Source organism: Nuphar pumila, chromosome 15, assembly GCF_984573655.1.
Source record: "Nuphar pumila chromosome 15, dmNupPumi1.hap1.1, whole genome shotgun sequence".
NCBI lineage: Eukaryota > Viridiplantae > Streptophyta > Magnoliopsida > Nymphaeales > Nymphaeaceae > Nuphar > Nuphar pumila.
In genome coordinates this window covers 66,818,959-66,838,590 of record NC_143263.1, presented here as the reverse complement: position 1 = coordinate 66,838,590, position 19,632 = coordinate 66,818,959, and the positions used below count along the sequence as shown (strand labels likewise).

Genomic DNA, 19,632 nt, shown 5'->3' with positions numbered 1-19,632 from the left:
GGTTTGGTCCGGGTAAATTAAGCCGGTTGACACCTCTACTCCCAACTGCCAAGATAAACTCACTTTGGGGCTGGACCCGAGCCTGCGGGGTAGCTAGCTTGTTTTGAGGGAAATTTACATATAGGTGCTTTATGCATATTGAATTTACATTTAGCTGTCTCAGTTTTTTAATATTTAATATAAATGCTTGATTTTTTTCAGAAATTTCTTTGATTGATGAGTAGCGTGGCGACATTTTGCTAATAAAAGCACCAGAAAATAAAAAATTTCAAATTCTTACCAGAAAAAGGCCGCCACTATATTTCAATTTAAGCTTTTGTCTTGGCTGGTAGGAAATGACTGAAATACCTCTCTCTCTCTCTCAGCAAAGCTTCTCCTGTCACTCTCACTCAGACTAAAGCACTTACACACACACAGAGAGTGTGCCAGGTTCATGGGGCCCTACCCTTGAAGAAGACCCTCTTATCTCCTAAATTTGAGGGTGGGTTTTGTTCATGTTCAGTGGCTCTGGTTATACAGTATCCAGTTATCCATTCTACAGGAGCAATACAGGCCAACCCTTCAATTTGGTTCTTGTTCCTTTCTTTTTGGGGCACAACTGAACGTGGGTCTAGTTTCTTTCCTCCTTTTTGGGCGCAACCTCATTGGAAGAGTCAATCTTGCGATCCTTTCTTGGTCATCGTGCCTGCGACTCTCTTTTTGTGCCTGCTGCTAAAACAAGGTATGGATGTCTATCAATGTAACGAAGGCAACTGATAGTGTATCTTTATCTACCAGATAGTTGGTGTGACTGAATTGCTTGTTCTCGATTGTGTAGGATTCTTGTAGTGAGTAACTGTGGCCATTGACAGATTTTAATAATTGGGCGTCTGTATTTTTTGTCTAACAGGCATTTTTTATCCTCTTTTTGCTTGAATTCTGCATATGGTGCATGTTGGTCATCATCCGTGTCATAAAAAATGTATTCATTTTTTAGCTTGAAGCTTTTTCTAGGTTCTACGGCCAATCTTGGTGGTGATAAATGTCAGGTGTGAGTTCAATAAAATGTCCGTTTTCTTGTATTACACTGTGGACGATATTAATCTAATAATTGGTTCTTCATTTAAAAAAAAGTCCAATGATTGATTCCAAACTTTTAAACGTACTTTTACATTTCTATGTTTGTGAATTGTTTTCATTCTTCTTCTGATTCATTGATGTGATCTGCTGTTTGTGGATGAATTCTTGAGGTCACAGATTTTCACCTTAAACCATTTGCGCTATGAATTTTTTATTGGCCTTCTCTTATTCTTTCTTCTTTTGAGAAGTGGACATTTGTATTCTTTAGCGTCATGTATCAGAAGGCTGCGGATTCAATTTTCCCTGTCAAATATAATTGTCTGAACGTTATTAAGTTATAGATAGTTTGTTTTCCGTACGGTTATTTATTTATTTATTTCTCATTTATAATTGAAACTGGTTAACCATGTAATTTAAATATTGTGTATTAAGGTGGTATAAATTACAAAATATTGCAGTAAACTCTTGGAAGAATTAAAATTTGGAAAGGATGTTTTCTTGATTTATGAGTGTAAATAAAATTGTAGCACTTATTTTTTATTTCTTTGTTGCTTTGGCCTTCCGGCTTTCATTTTCTGCATGTGCTGGTGCCTTTTTTACAGATATCACTTATATGGTAATGCAAAGTTTCCATAATAAAATTGGTTTGTGATGATTTAAATTTGCCAGGATGTCACCGCCAAAGGCCTTAGACTATGACACTATAAATGATAATGTGAAAAAGGTTGCGTATGCTGTCAGAGGAGAGCTATATCTCCGAGCTTCTGAGCTTCAGAAAGAAGGGAAGAAGGTAACGTAATGCTGTCTTTCATGTTTCGTAATAGTGATAAAGAATTCATTTTGAAATTTACACTTAATCATTAATCTACAATTTTATCTTGATGTATTGAATTGGTTAGTGCAAAAGTAGCTTCCTCATGACAACATTTTATTTGTCTTTATGTTCTGTGAAAGAATCACTTCTTTGCTTTCTTCATCAAATGTTTAATTACAAATTCAAAACTTATGGAATGATTTTTTCTTGAAGAAATCTGAATTTACACAGGTGGTACCATGGTCCCACAAGAGGGAAATGGATGAAACTTCTCTACCCGAAACTCTATGATGTATACATAAAATAGTGTCAGGAATCCCATTATACGAAAGAAAATCTATAGGAAAGAATTAATCCTCAAAAGAGAAAAAGCAAATATAGGATGTGACACTTTGTATCCGAAACAAATACATGAAAGCTTGCAGTAAATCCTAGAACTTTCATTGGCAGTTTGACATTGTTCTATCTGTGATTACCGATAACCTTTCTTACTGCTGAATTAATATATTTATAGTGTTCTTTGCTAGCGGACTGAAGCTTTTCTTTAACATTTTTTTTAATGTTTCATGCATGTGGCCAAATAATCATGTAAAACAGGTTTTTCTTTCTTGTTCCTTTGAGGTATATGTGATGGTGAATTTTGTTCTCCGCATTGTGCTTCTTTAGTACTTAGCCACAGTGATTTGTCAGGAACTGTTTTCTTTGGCTTATGAAGAGTTAGACTTCCAAAATGTAATAAATTTCTGTAAATTTGAGATTAAACATGACATCTGACGTGTAATAAAATTAGATTGTCAATGTTATGTTCTTCCAATGGTTGGCTTGGTGGTTTATTTGTGTAATTAAATCAGATGGCTTTCATGGAGCCATATGGTCCTATGGAAACTTGAATTTGTTGTGAACTGTTTGAAGGTGTTTCTATGTATCTCTTCTTGCATATTAATTACTGGCAAAAGAAACCAATAATATCTTTTTTAAGTTGAAAGAACATCTCATACATGGGCTAGCATGATCGGTTGTATCTTCTATAGCTAAATAGTCTGAAATATCTAAATATGTTGTATGCCTTAATAATCTTAGTTACTTTTGTTTATTACTATGTTATCTTTTTTTTTTCCATGAAAATAATTTCATGTCTTTTACTGGAATGACCTCCAAAATACAATAGTTTTGGTCTACTCATGATCCCATATATTTTTTGCAGATTATTTTTACAAATGTTGGAAACCCACATGCTCTAGGACAGAAGCCGCTTACATTCCCTCGGCAGGTTCATTACTATTACATTTTTCACTTCTATTTGGATACTTGAAGTGTTCCTGTAATTTTTTTTCTTTCGATGTTTGTGTTGTTTGTAAAACTTGCTCATGAAGTAGATCTTGACATGAAGAAACTTTGGTTGTTACGAAACACATGCAGTGAAATTTAACCATTCTTCCTTTCCTATTTTCTCATTTTCAATATTTTTTGTATTAAATTGTTACTGCTCAGTGTATTTTGAGCATTTAGGATTTCAGTTATTTTTTCCCGGAGAAAAATAAATCACGTTTTATGCTGGTTTATTCCTCTTTCAGATTTAAATGCATAGATGCATCTATCCATTTATTTTTTCATTATTCAAAGTCAACTAGGGAAAATATCTGCTTTAGATAATTTAGTATGTGGTCACTTACAGGTGATAGCATTATGTCAAGCACCATTTTTGATGGATGATCCCAATGTGGGACTTGTATTCCCTGCTGATGCTATTGCAAGAGCAAAACATTATCTTTCTTTGACATCAGGTGGACTAGGTAGGTGATGTGTTTATATGCTTTCTTGTTTGGTTTGGAGCAAAATATAGCCTCTTGAAGGTTGCTGAACCAAAATTATCATCAGATTACAGTTAATTAAATATCATGCTTCTTTAAACAAATAGGTGCTTACAGTGACTCAAGGGGTCTACCAGGAATACGGAAGGAAGTGGCTGATTTTATTGGAAGGCGTGATGGGTATCCAAGGTTCTTTGCTGCCTTCTGATCAAAATATTTCTGCTTTTATTCACGTATCTTTTCCTTTGATATAACATTAATATTCTTTCTTGATATGGCCTTTGAAGGTTGAATTTTTGTATTCATGGATTCCACAAGCTTGTTAGATATTGTTAGAAAGTACGCGGAAAGATATAACAAGAATGCTTAATGCATTCACACGGTCCAATGAATGGACAAGCACAAACCCATGATGGAGAATATAGAAATAGTCCACAAAGGGACAACACAAGAAGCCTTCAAAGAGGCAACACATAAAAAACATGAGATTTATTGAATAAGGGCTTGAAAAACCATTAAATACAAGAGAGGGGGAACCCCCTATTTATACAAAAAAGGTGAAGAGGTGAGAGCCATTGAGGGCTCCCACGTATGGTCGTTGGAGCCCCCAATGGTCATATTTATGACCATTGGGGGTCCAACGACTACATGTGGGACCCCCAATGTTTTGATAAAAAAGCAATTAAAAAAGGAAAAAATAAAAATTAAATAAAGAAAAATAACTTATGTAATGAAAATAGTTGTTTCTAAAAACAACTATGTAGAATGACTAAAATACCCCTATCAGGTATTTCACACACACACACACACACACACATATATATATATATATATAGTATATATATTTTAACACCCCCCTCAAACTTTACGGGGAGATGACCGAAAGTTTGGGAAGTAGGAAAATAAGATGGAGAGCTTTAGTGAAGAAGTCCCAGTCTTCAAAGAAAAAACTGCATCTTTATGGTATTTCAGAAAATTCGTGCAACTCTAAGTCTTCAAAAAAGCCTTTATTGGTGATCATCCCCAAGTCTCTTCAGTGGTTATCTCTATGATGAGGGTATCACAACTTAAAGATCCTGCAGAGAAAGAACAAACCAAAAGAAGACTCAAAGTACACAAGAAAAAAGAAAAATATTCTAACCCAAGAGTTGCAACAATAATATATTGAAAAGCAAGAGTGGTTTAAGCAAGGTAGTAACAACTTTTCAATTAATTAGATAAAGGCAGAATTCCTCAAGGACGACGGTGAATCATAATTATCTTATTTTAAAGGGCATGATCCACTAATATGAAATAAACATACTAATTTCTCAAAAAAGTGTCTATTAAGAGACATTTCAAACAAATCCCAGAAAAGGATATCTAAATGGAAGATCATAATGGGATAATGAATCTTTATTTATCAAGAGCTACTTAAGCATTTCAATACTATGTGAAAAAGTCTTAAAAAAAAAAGCAATGTACGATGTCTACAAGGAGACAATGCATACGAAGAGCACCAACTTCCACAAAGGGATATGTGCACAAAGGTATAAAACAATGAATCCTTATTAAAAGAAGTGCAAAAAGTTCCATGCATTAGAAAGAGCTACTTAACTTCATGCTAATACATACATTATACATCACTTTTATGCATAATTGTGAAAATGTCATCAAGACTAAAAGAACATAAAGTTCGAAAGATGACTTTAATGTGAAAATATCTTTAATAAGATCAAGTCCAAAGATGACTTGATTAACCCAAAAGAATCACAAGGAGGCTAAGTGCATAAAGGCACAAAGAACTACTTGCAAAGGAGTGCAAATATAAGGAAGTCTTCAAGGAGACCATATGCACAAGGGCACAAAAGAGACCACACATTATATAGTTAAAGCATGTTTAATACACATAAATCAATAATGAAGAGACAATTTTATCAATAATGAGGCACATTGTGTTTCCTCATAAAGGCATGCAATCAATAATGAAACAAGTGTGCACAAAGGCACATTGCATAAATAGAAACACAAATGCTCAAAGATATAAAAATAAGAACATTTATTGAAGTGAATAGGAGCTTTGCTCGAAAGCTTAACACCACGAGCACTTAGTGTGCAAAATTCACAAATCCATCATAGGGTAAATGCCAAAAGCTATGTCACATGGGTGCGGGTGAGGGCGCGGGTGCGGGTGCGGGGATTCGGCACTTCCAAAAAACCCGGGTGCGGGGGTGCGGCAGGGGCAAAAATGTCAATATATATAGGGGGTCGGGATTTTAAAAAAAATCGAGCAGCTGACAGCTGCTGCTGTCAGCCAGCTGACAGAGCTGCTTTTTAAAAAAAAAATCGAGCAGCTGACAGCTGCTGCTGTCAGCAGCTATCTGTCAGCTGCTGTCAGCAGCTGTCTGTCAGCTGCTGTCAGCCAGCTGACAGACAGCTGCTGTCAACAAATTTTTTTTTTTAAAAAAAATTCGCAGCATAGGGCAAATTTTAAAAAAAAAAAAAATCCAAAAAAAAAAATGGACCTAAATGATCCTGGGTGCGGTCAACGCACCCAGGATCGGGTTGACCGCACCCGGTGCCGCACCCGCACCCGCACCCGCGTCGAGTCGCGTCGACGCGGGTGCGGCACCCTGCTAGCCGAATCCCTGTGACATAGGCCAAAAGGTAACTGTGATTTCCAAATATGCATATTATCAATGAAACATAATGCAAAAACATGTTGATAGTCATTTTTCACTTAGAAAATTTCATTGATCATACAATTTATAAGTTAAGACCCTTTGAAAAAGCACATAAATCTTTACAATAGTTTTTTCACTACAAACAATCACCTCATTAGACCTCCAAAACCCACAGATCAAGTGTATCAGCGACTAGACCAAGAGCATAAAAATGTCACTAAAGGGCCAAAGACACACACGAAAGTGTGTACAAAACACCTTTTGTCTACATAAAATGATACTTGAAATGAGTGTATCAACGACTAGAACAAGAGTACAACAACCAACAATGGGCTAAAAAGTCACACACAAAGGTGTGAACAAACATCTTTTGTCTACATATAATGACACTCAAAATCAAATATGTTCAACAACTAGAACAAGAGTACAAAGCCAACCATGGGATAAAAACACACACGAAAGTGTGACTAAAACACCTCTTGTCTACATAAAATGACACTTGAAATGAGTGTATCAGCGACTAGAACAAGAGCACGAAAGCCAACCATGGGCTAACATCACACACAATGGTGTGAAACAACAACTCTTGTCTACATATAATGACACTCAAAATAAGTGTATCAACTACTACAACAAGAGTACAAAAGCCACTAATGGGCTAAACAAATCACACACAAAAGTGTGAACCAACATCTATTGTCTACATATGGTGACACTTAGATAAAGGGCATAAAAGGAAAGACAATTGAGGCAAGAAGGCTTGTAAAAAATATCATTTTTTCAATATATCAAGAAACACTATGGTTTCAAAAGTTAGACATCCATCATAGGTACATATAATTAAGAACATCCATAATAAAATCAATGACCAAAGAACAAACGAGTGATACCACACACTCACAATCAGAGATCACATAACATATTTTTTAGAGTCAAACTACAAGTTGACAATCTAAAAAGACATAACACGAGGTGTACATAACTCACCCCAATAAACATGGCTGTAATAATAACAAGGCCAAGAAAATTGATGCATTATATAAAGTTTGTGATGGACAATAGAAATGCCATAAGAAGGCAATAAGCACTTACAAAAATCATTTTTCAAATAGGTGATTTTATAAAAAGAGCCGATTTGAAAAAGTCAAATCAAAGATCCAATAATGGTAGATAATCAATTTTAGATAAAGCGCAATCATATGCACAACAATATGCCTTATGACAACAATTTTGCATAAACACGGATCATGCTTAACATAATCAATTCTTCAAAATGAAGTTAAAAAAGTATATTATGAGACAAACACAACAAGAAATATTAAGCAAATAATGCATATGAAGTTTTTAGAAGGATCTCTAATCATGAATACTTGAAAGATAATCCAACAATTTATATAGAGGCTATGAAAATATGCCAATCATTTATTCATAATGCAATCTATTTTGTGTGATTATGACACATTTTTAGAGAAAATTGAATTAACATTATAAAATGTGTTCAAGACATCTAAAAATCAAACTAGAGATGAACAAAAATCTAAGATCATTCTCAAGCATTATCAATCTAAGAATTAGTTTTGTATTATGAAAAAACATCTTAAAGTTATCAATTGTAATGAAATATACAAAAATACTAATTACAAAAGATAACACGAGAGTTTTAACCGAGGCATATGAATAAATAAAAGAAACCATATGAGCGACCAAATGCATACATTCTCATAGAGAGATCAAAAGCACTCATGCAAAAATTAAAGCCATATGTCTCATACAAAAGACATGCTTCCAATCAAGTTTAAGTATGTATGCAAGTTTAAGCACGTAATATATTTTATGAAATAAGACATCATTATCAAATTATTTTAAGATAAGAATATGATTGACGAACCATCTAGAATTAATAATTCATGATTATATATATGTATATACATATATATATATATATATATATATATATTAGAGTTATTTTCGAAAAAACTTTGAGATTCAAACATGATACATATATTTCGTTTCCTTGGAACAAGTTCAACGATGATTAAAATACTAAAAATTTCAAAAAAAACATACATTTTGTTTTTTATTTTAATCATACAATATATATATATATATATATACAATGATAAAGAAAAACAAGTGTTTTTCTCATGCTTAATGCATGGGCTAAATACTTGAAAAAAGTAAAAATACATACCAAGTAACTCCAAGGAGAAGAGAGAGAATACAATACAACGATGTTGCTTAAGTCCTTCTTTCCAACCAAATCCTCTTGTAGCCGATAGAGACGTGATAAAACACTCTCTTGGCAAGTGATGAAACACACCTAGCCAAGTAAGGAAACACTCCTTGCAAGAACAAGGTGATAACACACCTTTGCAAATGAAGCACGGAAATCAAGGGAGAAGCTTTTCAAAATCTAAAAAATTCTGTGGCTCTGATACCATGTTAGAAAGTATACAAAAAGATATAACAAGAATGCTTAATGCATTCACACGGTCCAATGAATGAACAAGTACAAACCCACGATAGGGAATATAAAAATAGTCCACTAAGAGACAACACAAGAAGCCCTCAAAGAGGCAACACCTATGTCACATGGGTGCGGGTGCGGGGGTGCGGCACTTTCAAAAACCTTGGGTGCGGGGGTGCGGCAGGGGCAAAAACGTAAATATATATATATATATATAGAAGGGGGTCCGGGGGGTTCCCCCCAAGATTTTTTTTTTTAAAATTTCGTAGCCCATTTCATAGGGCAATTTTTAAAAAAAAAAATCCCAAAAATGGACCAAAATGACCCTGGGTGCGGTCAACGCACCCAGGATCGGGTTGACCGCACCCAGTGCCGCACCCGCACCCATGTCGAGTCGCAGCGACGCGGGTGTGGCACCCTGCTAGCCGAATCCCTGTTACATAGGGAAACACATAAAAAATATGAGATTTATTGAATAAGGGCTTGAAAAGCCATGAAATGCAAGAGAGGGGGAACCCCCTATTTATACAAAAAAGTGAGGAGGCGAGAGCCATTGGGGGCTCCCACATATGGTCGTTGGAGCCCCCAACGATCATATTTATGACCGTGGGGGGTCCAACGACTACATGTGGGACCCCCAATGCTTTGATAAAAAAGCAATTAAAAATGGGAAAAATAAAAATTAAATAAAGAAAAACAACTTATGTAATGAAAATAGTTGTTTCTAAAAACAACTATGTGGAATGACTAAAATACCCCTATCGGGTATTTCACACACACACACACACATATATATATATATATATATATATATACACTTATAAGTATATATATATACATATATTTTAACAAATATATCATGCAACATATTTTATTGTGTTCTCACTCTAGGTATGCTTGATTCGGATAAAGGTGCCATGTGTGAAAGGGCTATCAATGACATTCTGAAGCCTTTTCATCATCTGCTTTTGTTCATGTGTCTTCTCCTGTGATTTATCATGATTTTTCTTTCTTGATATGAATACTCTGAAGAAATTATCTCTGTATCTTATGTTGTAATTATGTATATGTGGATTCCACAGGTTTGTTAGATATATCATGCAACATATGTTATCTTGTTCTCATTCTAGTTATGCTTGATTTGGAAAAAGGTTCCACGGTGAAAAGGATTGCCGATAACATTTTGAAATATGAGACATGACTCAAAATGAGCATAATGTAGAAGTCGGGCTATGTTATGTTATGTCATACCTTTTTTTTACCACCTAAACTCATGTTTCAATCTCTGTCTCCTACCCTCTGGTGTTCAGAAGGGTAATGTTCCAAATACAACTTATGGTGAAAGAAGAGGAGACCTAGTGTTATTGTGGCTTTTAGGGTCAATAGATTTCCTTATCCAAAAACAATTGTCACATTTCAAATATGCATTACTTGTCATAGGTTGTTCTCTTGTCACCTTGTTTCTATTTTGAGATGTTTTCTTGTTTGGAGACCTGATGCTATCAGTTTTGCACAAGTTACAAGATGAGTTACCTTTTGTTGCACCTGTGGCAGTGATCCGGAACTCATATATCTCACAGATGGTGCTAGCAAAGGAGTAATGCAGATGTTGAACACCATCATTCGCAACAACAGAGATGGGGTAAAGCTTTTTGTTATATGGACTTTTAGGATTTCTTTAATGAGACACATACAAGATAGTTGTATAAAGACATTGCATGCATCTTCAAGAATCTGAGCCTTGAACAGCAGTATATAATGGGACCTCCAACACCTGTTCTAGTAGTTGAAATTTACTATATGCTGCAAGCTCAGCATCTCTGAATACCTGTTTTTATTTTTATTTTAACATTTATTTTTATCAGGCGTGCACCTAATGATTGCAGATATATTCTCTCTCCAATCTTAAATCAAACTAAAACCTATCAGAGTGACTTAATCTGAAAATTACCAAAGTAAAGTGCTGCGCATGGAGTTCATATAGATTCATAAAAATATACTGAAAGCGAGTTACAGAAAAATGTGACGGCCAAAAGGTTCTTCCATTAGAGGTTGAACCACCTTGGAACTTCAGAAGACATCATTATTATAAGGTGGTCCTTATGGAACCATTTGGATATCTAATGAATGTGTCGGACTTGCAAGCGTAAAATCTTTAAGAAATTGAACCTGCTAAGTTTTCCTTTGGTTGCCACGGTTTATTACAGATGCTCAAGATGTGTGTCATAAAGAGTGTTTAAAATGTAGGACGTATTTAGACCATGAAGCGTGTCAGCTAAGTTTTCTTTTGGTTGCTGCGACTTGTTACAGATGCACAAGATGTTTGTCATAAAAGAATGTTTAAAATGTAGAGTATATTTAGATCATGACATGAGTCACAAACGATTTAAAAATTTGTCTAGATCATCCAGATAGCATGTTACACAGTGCATTTTTGTAATGATTTTAATTAAAATTCTGTAGGAATGTACAAAGCACTATATGAATGATCTTACATTCTGTGTTAGTTGATTTGTCATTCTTATGATAACCCATGATCTCATATGTGTTTTAATTAGGCACTTGTCTTCTCCCTAATCTGCTGAATAATCATATATGTGCAGATTCTTGTTCCTGTTCCCCAATATCCTCTTTATTCCGCTGCCATATCATTGTATGGTGGGTCGCTTGTCCCATATTACCTGGAAGAGTCAGCAAACTGGGGCCTTGACATAAAAAACCTACGTCAGGCGGTAGCAGAGGCCCGTCACAAAGGAATAACTGTAAGTTTTGCTTCTTTTATGGGTTTTCTATGGAAGGTCATGCATGCTCAGCTACAAACACCCATGTGTGGAAGCTAGCAAGCAGCCACACCTCATCAAGTACTTATTTTCTAATGGGGGAGAAGATTGTGACCTGCTTGAGTTATGGGGTCAAAACATTGTGGCTATGGGCCACATATGAAATGAGTGAAGACTGTAAAGCTTGAGTTAGAACCTCTTGGGTGTAATCCTTTGGGTTAATTATCTTTTCAATATCAGAGTTAACATGTCCAGTATGATGCATTTTAAAAATAATTAAGCCCAAATATACTTCCAACTTAACGACCTCTCAATAATGTGTAAAATTTAGCTTCATATAAGCATGACTGTCACTTGTTTGCAAATCCAGGTTGGTAGTCCACATTTCTTTTGGTTCCAGGCATTCCACTAGTTGTGGTGTCTGGGGGATTTCATCTGTTTTTGAGTTTTGTCTTTATTTAGACTTTTTCAAAGAGATTTTCTAGAATAAAAGATTATTTCATTAAATCATCTGTTTCAAATATTGCTTCTGTGCTTAGTTCCTGATTATGTTTATGTTGTGCAATTTGATTATCTGTCTCTATAAACTCATTCACAATGCTGCTGAGAATTCAGGTCCGAGCTATGGTTATCATAAATCCTGGAAACCCAACTGGCCAGTGCTTAAGTGAAGCTAACCTGAGGGAACTGTTGGAATTTTGTTTTGCTGAAAATCTAGTCCTACTTGCTGATGAAGTTTATCAACAAAATATTTATCAGGATGAGCATCCATTCATAAGCGCGAGGAAGGTATACTTATAAAAAATCCTTCAATTGTTAATCTGTTTTAACATGTATTCACCTTAAAAACTATTTAAATGTTCTTTGTGCTACCAGCTTCTAATGGATATGGGCCCACCCATTAGCAAAGAAGTCCAACTTGTGTCATTCCATACCGTGTCCAAAGGATATTGGGGTGAATGTGGACAACGTGGAGGATACTTCGAGATGACAAACATCCCCCCAAAGGTTTTTAATTTGCAAAATATATCATCTGTTTGTCTTTCTAAATAAGTTTGCATGTCTTCACCGAATTCAAGAACTGCTAGGTCATTTGTCATTTCACCTAAACCATTTTCTTAGACTGCTGACGACTGATTGTGAATGGCCAGTACATATGCATTTCCTTCAATTAAATATGGAGTGGCTCTCCAGAAAAGCATCATTACTTACGTTTTGTATGTCATACTCATTTCCTTTGTTCTGTTTCCTCCATTCTGTTGATGATTGGTGCAGACAGTTGATGAAATTTACAAAGTTGCATCAATATCTCTCAGTCCAAATGTTCCAGGCCAGATATTTGTAAGACAATCCATACTTCAACTAATATTGTTACTGCACACTAACTGAGATTCTGAATCTGATTGAGGTTATACGTGTTTCAGTTCCTGCTTGATAAGTTCTTTGTGTTCTACTAATTATGCAATAATTATGTGAGTGTATTTCACTGGTGCATTTATAATATGCAATGTGCGAGGGCCCTTTGGCGATACTTAGGTTTGTTATATAAAGAATGGAATTCTGCATTTCAGGTAGGATTGATGGTTAATCCCCTCAAACCAGGAGACATCTCATACCTGAAATATGAGCAAGAGAGGTACATCACTACCATCTCTCTCTCTCTCTCTCAGAGGTAGCTGGTGGAACTTTGCATGCAAATGTAGCTCATACAAGAGAAATACTCTTTTTATACATGCATACATGCATTTGTTGAAAGGGTTTTGACCCAATTGTTTTGTCCTAATGAAATCATTATTTACACAATACCCCCATTTCATTACCTATAATAATACAGGCAAAATATGTAATTTTCCAAACCAAAATTTCACATGCTTGGCAGTGTGACATCAGCCAAACAAATGGCTGGAGCCTGGAACACTTTCCCCCATTGTAGAATGTATGATTTCCATGTTCAGGAGCATCTTATGCCTGTTATCTATATGGCTGCTGCATGATAAATGCAGAATAAGTGCTTGTAGATCTATGCTTTTAAAATATGATGTACATTATTCATGGTGTCGTGGTAATATTTATGGTGAAATATGCAGCAAGGCAGTCCTTGAATCTCTAAGGAGAAGAGCACACATAATGACCAATGGATTCAACAGCTGCAGAAATGTAGTCTGTAATTTCACAGAAGGTGGGCCAGAGAGAGAGAGAGAGAGAGAGAGAGAGAGAGAGAGAGAGAGAGAGAGAGAGAGAGAGAGAGAGAGAGAGAGTATTAATCTATTGCACTTTTGGTTGCAGGAGCTATGTATTCCTTCCCACAAATACGTCTACCACCTAGAGCAATTGAAGCTGCAAAGAAAGCTGGAAAAGTCCCTGATGTCTTTTATTGTCTGAAACTTTTGGAAGCAACTGGCATTTCAACTGTTCCAGGCTCTGGCTTTGGTCAGAAAGAAGGGTAACCAACTTTTCAGAAAGTTTTGAGGCACAATTTTGTTAATAAATGAAAAAAGAAGTGCAGAACTAAATCAAGTGATATGCTCTGATTTGTATTATCTGCCGGTTTCTCAGTGGTCACCACATATTCATGTGTTAGACCTAGCAACCAGAACAACTATTTTTTCTCCAAGCAATCCAACTCTTAGTTAACATCCCTACCGTGGTTCACCAACTAAATGCATGTCTGGTTCATGCTTGTGTGCACCATAGTCACAAATATCGGAGATATTTTCAAAATGTCCGATATTATTGCTGTAAATTCAGCAAACGATAATATAGGTAAAATATCAAGATATTTTGAAAATAATCACCAATTTGCTAATATCATGATATTATCAATTAGTTTTACTGTTTTTTATTTATTTTTTATATTTTAAATATGTTTTTCTTCTTTCTTTTACATTTTTTCCTTATTTCTTTTATTATTTATGTATTTTTTGTCTAAACATGATATTTTCTTACTTATGTTTGTTATTTTTATATTTTTTAAGCCCCAAAGTTTTCCCGAGACTTATCACCAAACCTATAATATCGCGAAAAATAGCATCGCCAATATATAGCCAACATCAATATTTGTGACTATGGTGTGCACACACATGGTATAGGTGTAGGAGTCATACTGTACCATTATTGTCAAAAGTGTGAAGTTTTTATTCAAAATTTTGGTGATGTTGAACATGGAATAAAATCTCTCTGATGGAGGTTAATTTTGAGATGTTTTTCAAACATTAGTTTGCTCAAACACTTCCAGGATCAAATAGTCAACAGAATGTCTAAGTGAGTAGGGAATTCCTTCTTCTTTTTATGACAGAACACTAGGGAATTCATGTATGTGGATTCATCTATAGGTTCTAGACGATGCTTGAAAAAGTTCTGATCCTTTTACTTTTGGATCATAAATCATGTCTGTGTTATGAAGTCATACTTTTCTGATCTACATTCAGTTGATGGGATTTCTGTCATAGAATATGACATTGCATTTCTGATGCAGGGTTTTCCACTTGAGAACCACCATCTTGCCAGCAGAAGAAGACATGCCCCAAATTATGGCTAGTTTCAAGAAATTCAATGATGAATTCATGGAGCAGTATGAAGACTATCGAGCCAAATCAAGACTCTGAGGAACAAATGGTTACATAAGATTTCAATAGTATCAGTATGTCGATGTTCAATGATGCAAGTTCACAAGTTTATCAAATAATTGTTAGCTTGTATGGTGTGGGTTCATTTGCATTGTTCCACTGATTGTACCTGACCCTCATCCTTCCCCTTCTGTTTCCACTATGACTGTTCGGCATCTTGATGGAGAACATAAAGCTACTTAGCCTATACATTAAATGCAACAGTGAAGAAGTTCAAAACTAAGGGAGAGGAGAGCAGCACACCCTTTAAACTCATACTCAGCATAACCTTTTTCAAATTAGGAAAGGGAAGAATTTCAGACCAGCCTTCTTCCTTTTTAAGGCAATATTTCTATTCTCTGTTCACGTGTGCGCTTTGGGCCACTAAACTGGGGGATGGGCTTATCGAAAGACAAGTAATCCTTATGATATTCAACATATTTAGTAGTTAGTAGTTGGTTATTCTTCTGTGCAAACATAGGAACATTGCTTTCTTTTCTCTTCAGTTTTTAGATACAGATTGAGAAAGCATTTCATTGACAATAAGAGGACTAAAAGGAATCAAACGGCCTAAAAGATACATATGGTCGTCGTCACAGTGTTCTATGCATTGAGGAGATTTCTTGGATAAAAAATGACTGTCTAAAAAACATTGTTGGCAATATTGGAGAATATTTCTAGGACAAAGCACCAACTCAGTATTTGATTGTCCCTCTTGCCTTCTAAGAGCTTAGCAGATCGAACATTTGATGCCAAACTCTGCAGGTAGAGTTTGCTATTTTGAGTTAAAAGGGCAAGTAGTAAAGAAATGCTCATCAATTTTTCCACAACATTTCTGAATAAAATTTTGCAGCTAACCATGAAAAAAACCTCCCTTATTCAACTTCGATGGTAAGGAAGAATTCGTGGCCAACAAACATGGAATGTTCAAATGATATGGCCTTGTTCCATGATCCATAAAGAGAGAAATATGGAGTAAAAAACCCCTGAACAGAACTCTCTCTCTCATGAACATATCTGCAGCTGTTGCCATGATACAAATTTTATGCTAATTCTCCAGTGACTAATCTGGATAACTTTAAACAAATTACTGGATAACTAAGCATAGATTCTGTTAAATAGAAGGCGAAGACTAAACTGTATCTCAAGACTGAGGATATAAAATGGAGAAATTCTAAAAACCATTTGGCAATTGAATCAAATATCTTAGCCACAGAACTGTTAAGCGAGTCCAATACCAACCCGTCATTGAGTAGAAAATAATCAAATGGTCTCTCAGCAGATAGTTGATACCATGTTGCACTCAAGTGCTACCTGCTTCAATATGCTGTTATCCAAGCAAAATCTGAAATACGCCAAACACCACAATGTGGAAAATTTTCTACATGACAAATTTCTAGTAACAGGAAGCGTGCTATTGATGGAAAATGAAAAAGAATATGTTTCATAGAGGCACAATCTTATGGGATTGAAGATCTTGTGTCACACTGTAAAAATTCTAAAGCATGCTCAGCCGACAGTAGTATCAGGATGGATGACAAGTTAGGAAGTCCTGAACTTCCATCTTCCGTGATTTGTCAGAATTCATTTTCCTCAACAATTCAGACTGGGTCGGATTGGTTCTTCATTAGCCGACGTTCATATGCTTATGGAAGATTGACATACATTTAGATGCTTAGGGGTACTGACAGTCCAAAGATTACACTTGACTGGTTGCCTTCAAAAAACTTGTATGACAGTCCTAGGTCTAATTGCAAGGAATATTTGTTCTCTTCATCAAAGGAAATCTTACAATTAGGTGCAAATTCATGCTTCTTTCTTTGCAAGATTCACTGTTAAGATCATCATCATCATCATCATCATCAAGAAGCCTTGTCCCAACTACATGGAGTTGACTTCAAAGCTGACTGTATGATGCACACACAAATTAACATGGGATCAACTTGAGTACCAATGAATTAGATTTTTGTGATGCTAAATTAAGTGTGGAAGATACCAAAGAATGACTTTTTTTTGCATCATACGCATGCTTAGATTCTAGAAGAACATGAGTTCTCAAATGCAGATGAAGCTTCATAATAGTATCTGTGAGCGGACTTCTGCAGAAACTAATTCTGTATACCACATGACCAGCTGCTACTTTTATCTTGACCTTGTACCAATAATTTTCTACCACTGTAATGCTCCTGGCATACAACCAGCACCAGATATGAAACTTCTCTAGCTAATTTCTACATAGCACTTTCATCGTTCCGCATAGGCAGTCACATCTCCGACTTGAAGCTCACGATTCCTACCACCAACAGAAGCCAATAGTCTTTGTTTATGCCTCATAAAAAAAAATCCTTAGATGATCCACAATGCGACATTGTAGCTGATTTAAAAAACTTAAGAAAGAAGAGGAGGTGAATACCAAGATTCAAATTTCCCACGCAGACATCAAAGAACTCGATGGCAAAACTCTGATGGCATGACCTGACTTGGGGCTTAACCGTGCCTTGAGTTTCTTCTTTAGATTGGTTGGCTATTTCACAGCCTAATTAGGAGAGTTTTCCAACCAACATCAAGAAACAGGCATAAATTCACCATGGATTTGGATGACAACAACCTCAGGTCCAAGAACCTGACAACTGAATCATGATGTTTCAACAACCATCAGCATCTAACATATCGAATAGCACTATCAGCTTCTCAGAGGGAGATTGCAACAGTCAATAACAGAAGCACACACTTGACAAGGGAAATGCTTTGTAGCTAGCCAACCTGCATCTCTACTGGTTTTGTTTCCTATAGAGAAATTCACATTGGTTTACTTTTACTCATCTCATACGATTTCAATACTCCTATACCAGTGACCATCCAGATTAATAAACATTGAAATTGAATCATATAGAAGGAGATTACAACAATCAATAGTAGAAGCGCACATTTGACAAAGGAAATGCCTTGCAGCAAGCCAACCTGCATCTCTACTGGTTTTATTTCCTATAGAGAAATTCACATTGGTTTACTTTTACTCATCTCATACAATTTCAATACTCCTATACCAGTGACCATCCATATTAATAACAATTGAAATTCAATCATATAAACAGAGAAAGAATAACTGCTCATCCTTTTAAAATTCAATATTTAAAGAAAGAGGGAGGCGTGATCTACCCTCGATAAGGTCTCCACATATCAACATAATGCCTCAATGAAGATGGCAATGCCTGCTTCCAAGCGACATGATCAGGCAACGGACCCGTTAAAGCGAGGCAGCTATCCTCCTTCTGATTCCCAAGTTTCAGGACATGCAACTGACCATGAAAAACTTGATCCATTGCCTGCAGAGTCTCCTCCATGATCGACGCCCCGTCTCTAGACGCATCCTCAGGCTCCACGCAGCTCCCACCACAGTTAATCATGATCCTCCCTCCTTTCCTCAAATTGTCTCTCAACTTCACCCATGTCTCTGAGTTTTGAAGCTCAGGAATCACAACCCCCTTAGAGAACAGATCAACCATGATACCAGAGAAGCCCTCTCTCACACGTACCTTGAGGGCATCGCCTATGTATATGAAGATCCGCCCTTTATGCTGTTTCTCAACCTTTGAGAGCCCAAAATACTCCCTACCAACTGAAACAACACATGGGTCAATCTCATACCCATGGATTTCAGCTTGTGGGTACAACTTCAGTATCATTGTGGCAGCTGTTCCTGCACCAAAACCCAGAATGCCCAATGGGCCATCCCTCAGAATTGCTGGAAACGTGGCAAAGATATCAAAGTAGGTATCAGTGAGGAGCTTGAAGAGGAAGGCGATGCTGTGGATGTTCCCTGGGCGGTCAAGCAGGAGGAGCCTGGAGCCTGAGAAGGGGTGGTCCAACCTTCTAGAAACTTCTAGAACCCTGATGTAGTTGTGCCTGCTCTTGAATTTGGCCAGGGTCTTGACATGGTCGGTGGGGATGCCATCATCCTCTTCGCCGTGGTTTCGACCGTTGGTGAGCTGGGTTTCGTGGTTTGAGGATTTGGGGGGTCGGAAATTGAGGATTCTGAGATGGGGGTGGAGGTTTTGGTGGGGTTTTGAGGGGAAGGAGAGGGTTTTGTGATGTGGGGTTTTGGTGGTTGTTTTCAACGGTGGGATTTTGTGGCGGATGGGGACGTTGGTGAGGAACGGTGCCTCCACTCTGAGAGCACAGGGAGAGGGGGAAGAGAGGGAGCCCATCGTTGCACTTTGAGAAGGTTTGCAGCGTGTAAGTAAGAGAATTGGTGCGTGTGGCGAGTGCCCAACGTACGATGGGTTCCATCCTACATTCAATCCTAGCCGTCCAATCAACGGCTAGGATTGGTCCACATTTTCATTTGGATGTGGCTGGACGGCTAGGATCGACATAGGATGGAATGGGAACCGGTCCTATGTCAAAAGGCCCGATCCTTTTTGAGAATTGAG

General features: G+C 36.6%; 2 protein-coding genes across 2 annotated transcripts; one reads left to right on the top strand and one right to left on the bottom strand.

Moving 5' to 3' along the window:
* Positions 1-494: 494 nt before the first annotated feature.
* On the top strand, positions 495-15,441 carry LOC149815503 (glutamate--glyoxylate aminotransferase 2-like). Its single transcript, XM_089989795.1, has 14 exons — positions 495-721; positions 1,729-1,849; positions 3,078-3,143; positions 3,549-3,666; positions 3,792-3,873; positions 10,369-10,456; positions 11,418-11,576; positions 12,210-12,383; positions 12,471-12,602; positions 12,870-12,935; positions 13,166-13,230; positions 13,682-13,773; positions 13,881-14,037; positions 15,070-15,441. The coding sequence occupies exons 2-14, from the start codon at positions 1,730-1,732 to the stop codon at positions 15,197-15,199; spliced, it is 1,449 nt and encodes a 482-aa protein (XP_089845921.1). The 5' UTR covers positions 495-721; position 1,729; the 3' UTR covers positions 15,200-15,441.
* Positions 15,442-18,065: 2,624 nt separating this feature from the next.
* Positions 18,066-19,407, bottom strand: LOC149815502 (uncharacterized). Its single transcript, XM_089990556.1, has one exon. The coding sequence runs from the start codon at positions 19,405-19,407 to the stop codon at positions 18,355-18,357; it is 1,053 nt and encodes a 350-aa protein (XP_089846682.1). The 3' UTR covers positions 18,066-18,354.
* Between the last annotated feature and the right edge of the window lie 225 nt (positions 19,408-19,632).

Bases quoted from the DNA above. Each gene is read 5' to 3' on its own strand.
- LOC149815502 (XM_089990556.1), bottom strand. From the start codon at position 19,407: ATGGGCTCCCTCTCTTCCCCCTCTCCCTGTGCTCTCAGAGTGGAGGCA.
- LOC149815503 (XM_089989795.1), top strand. From the start codon at position 1,730: ATGTCACCGCCAAAGGCCTTAGACTATGACACTATAAATGATAATGTG. The intron at 3,874-10,368 runs GTTCTTTGCTGC...CACCTGTGGCAG, and splicing joins AGGCGTGATGGGTATCCAAG to TGATCCGGAACTCATATATC. The intron at 14,038-15,069 runs GTAACCAACTTT...TTTCTGATGCAG, and splicing joins GGCTTTGGTCAGAAAGAAGG to GGTTTTCCACTTGAGAACCA.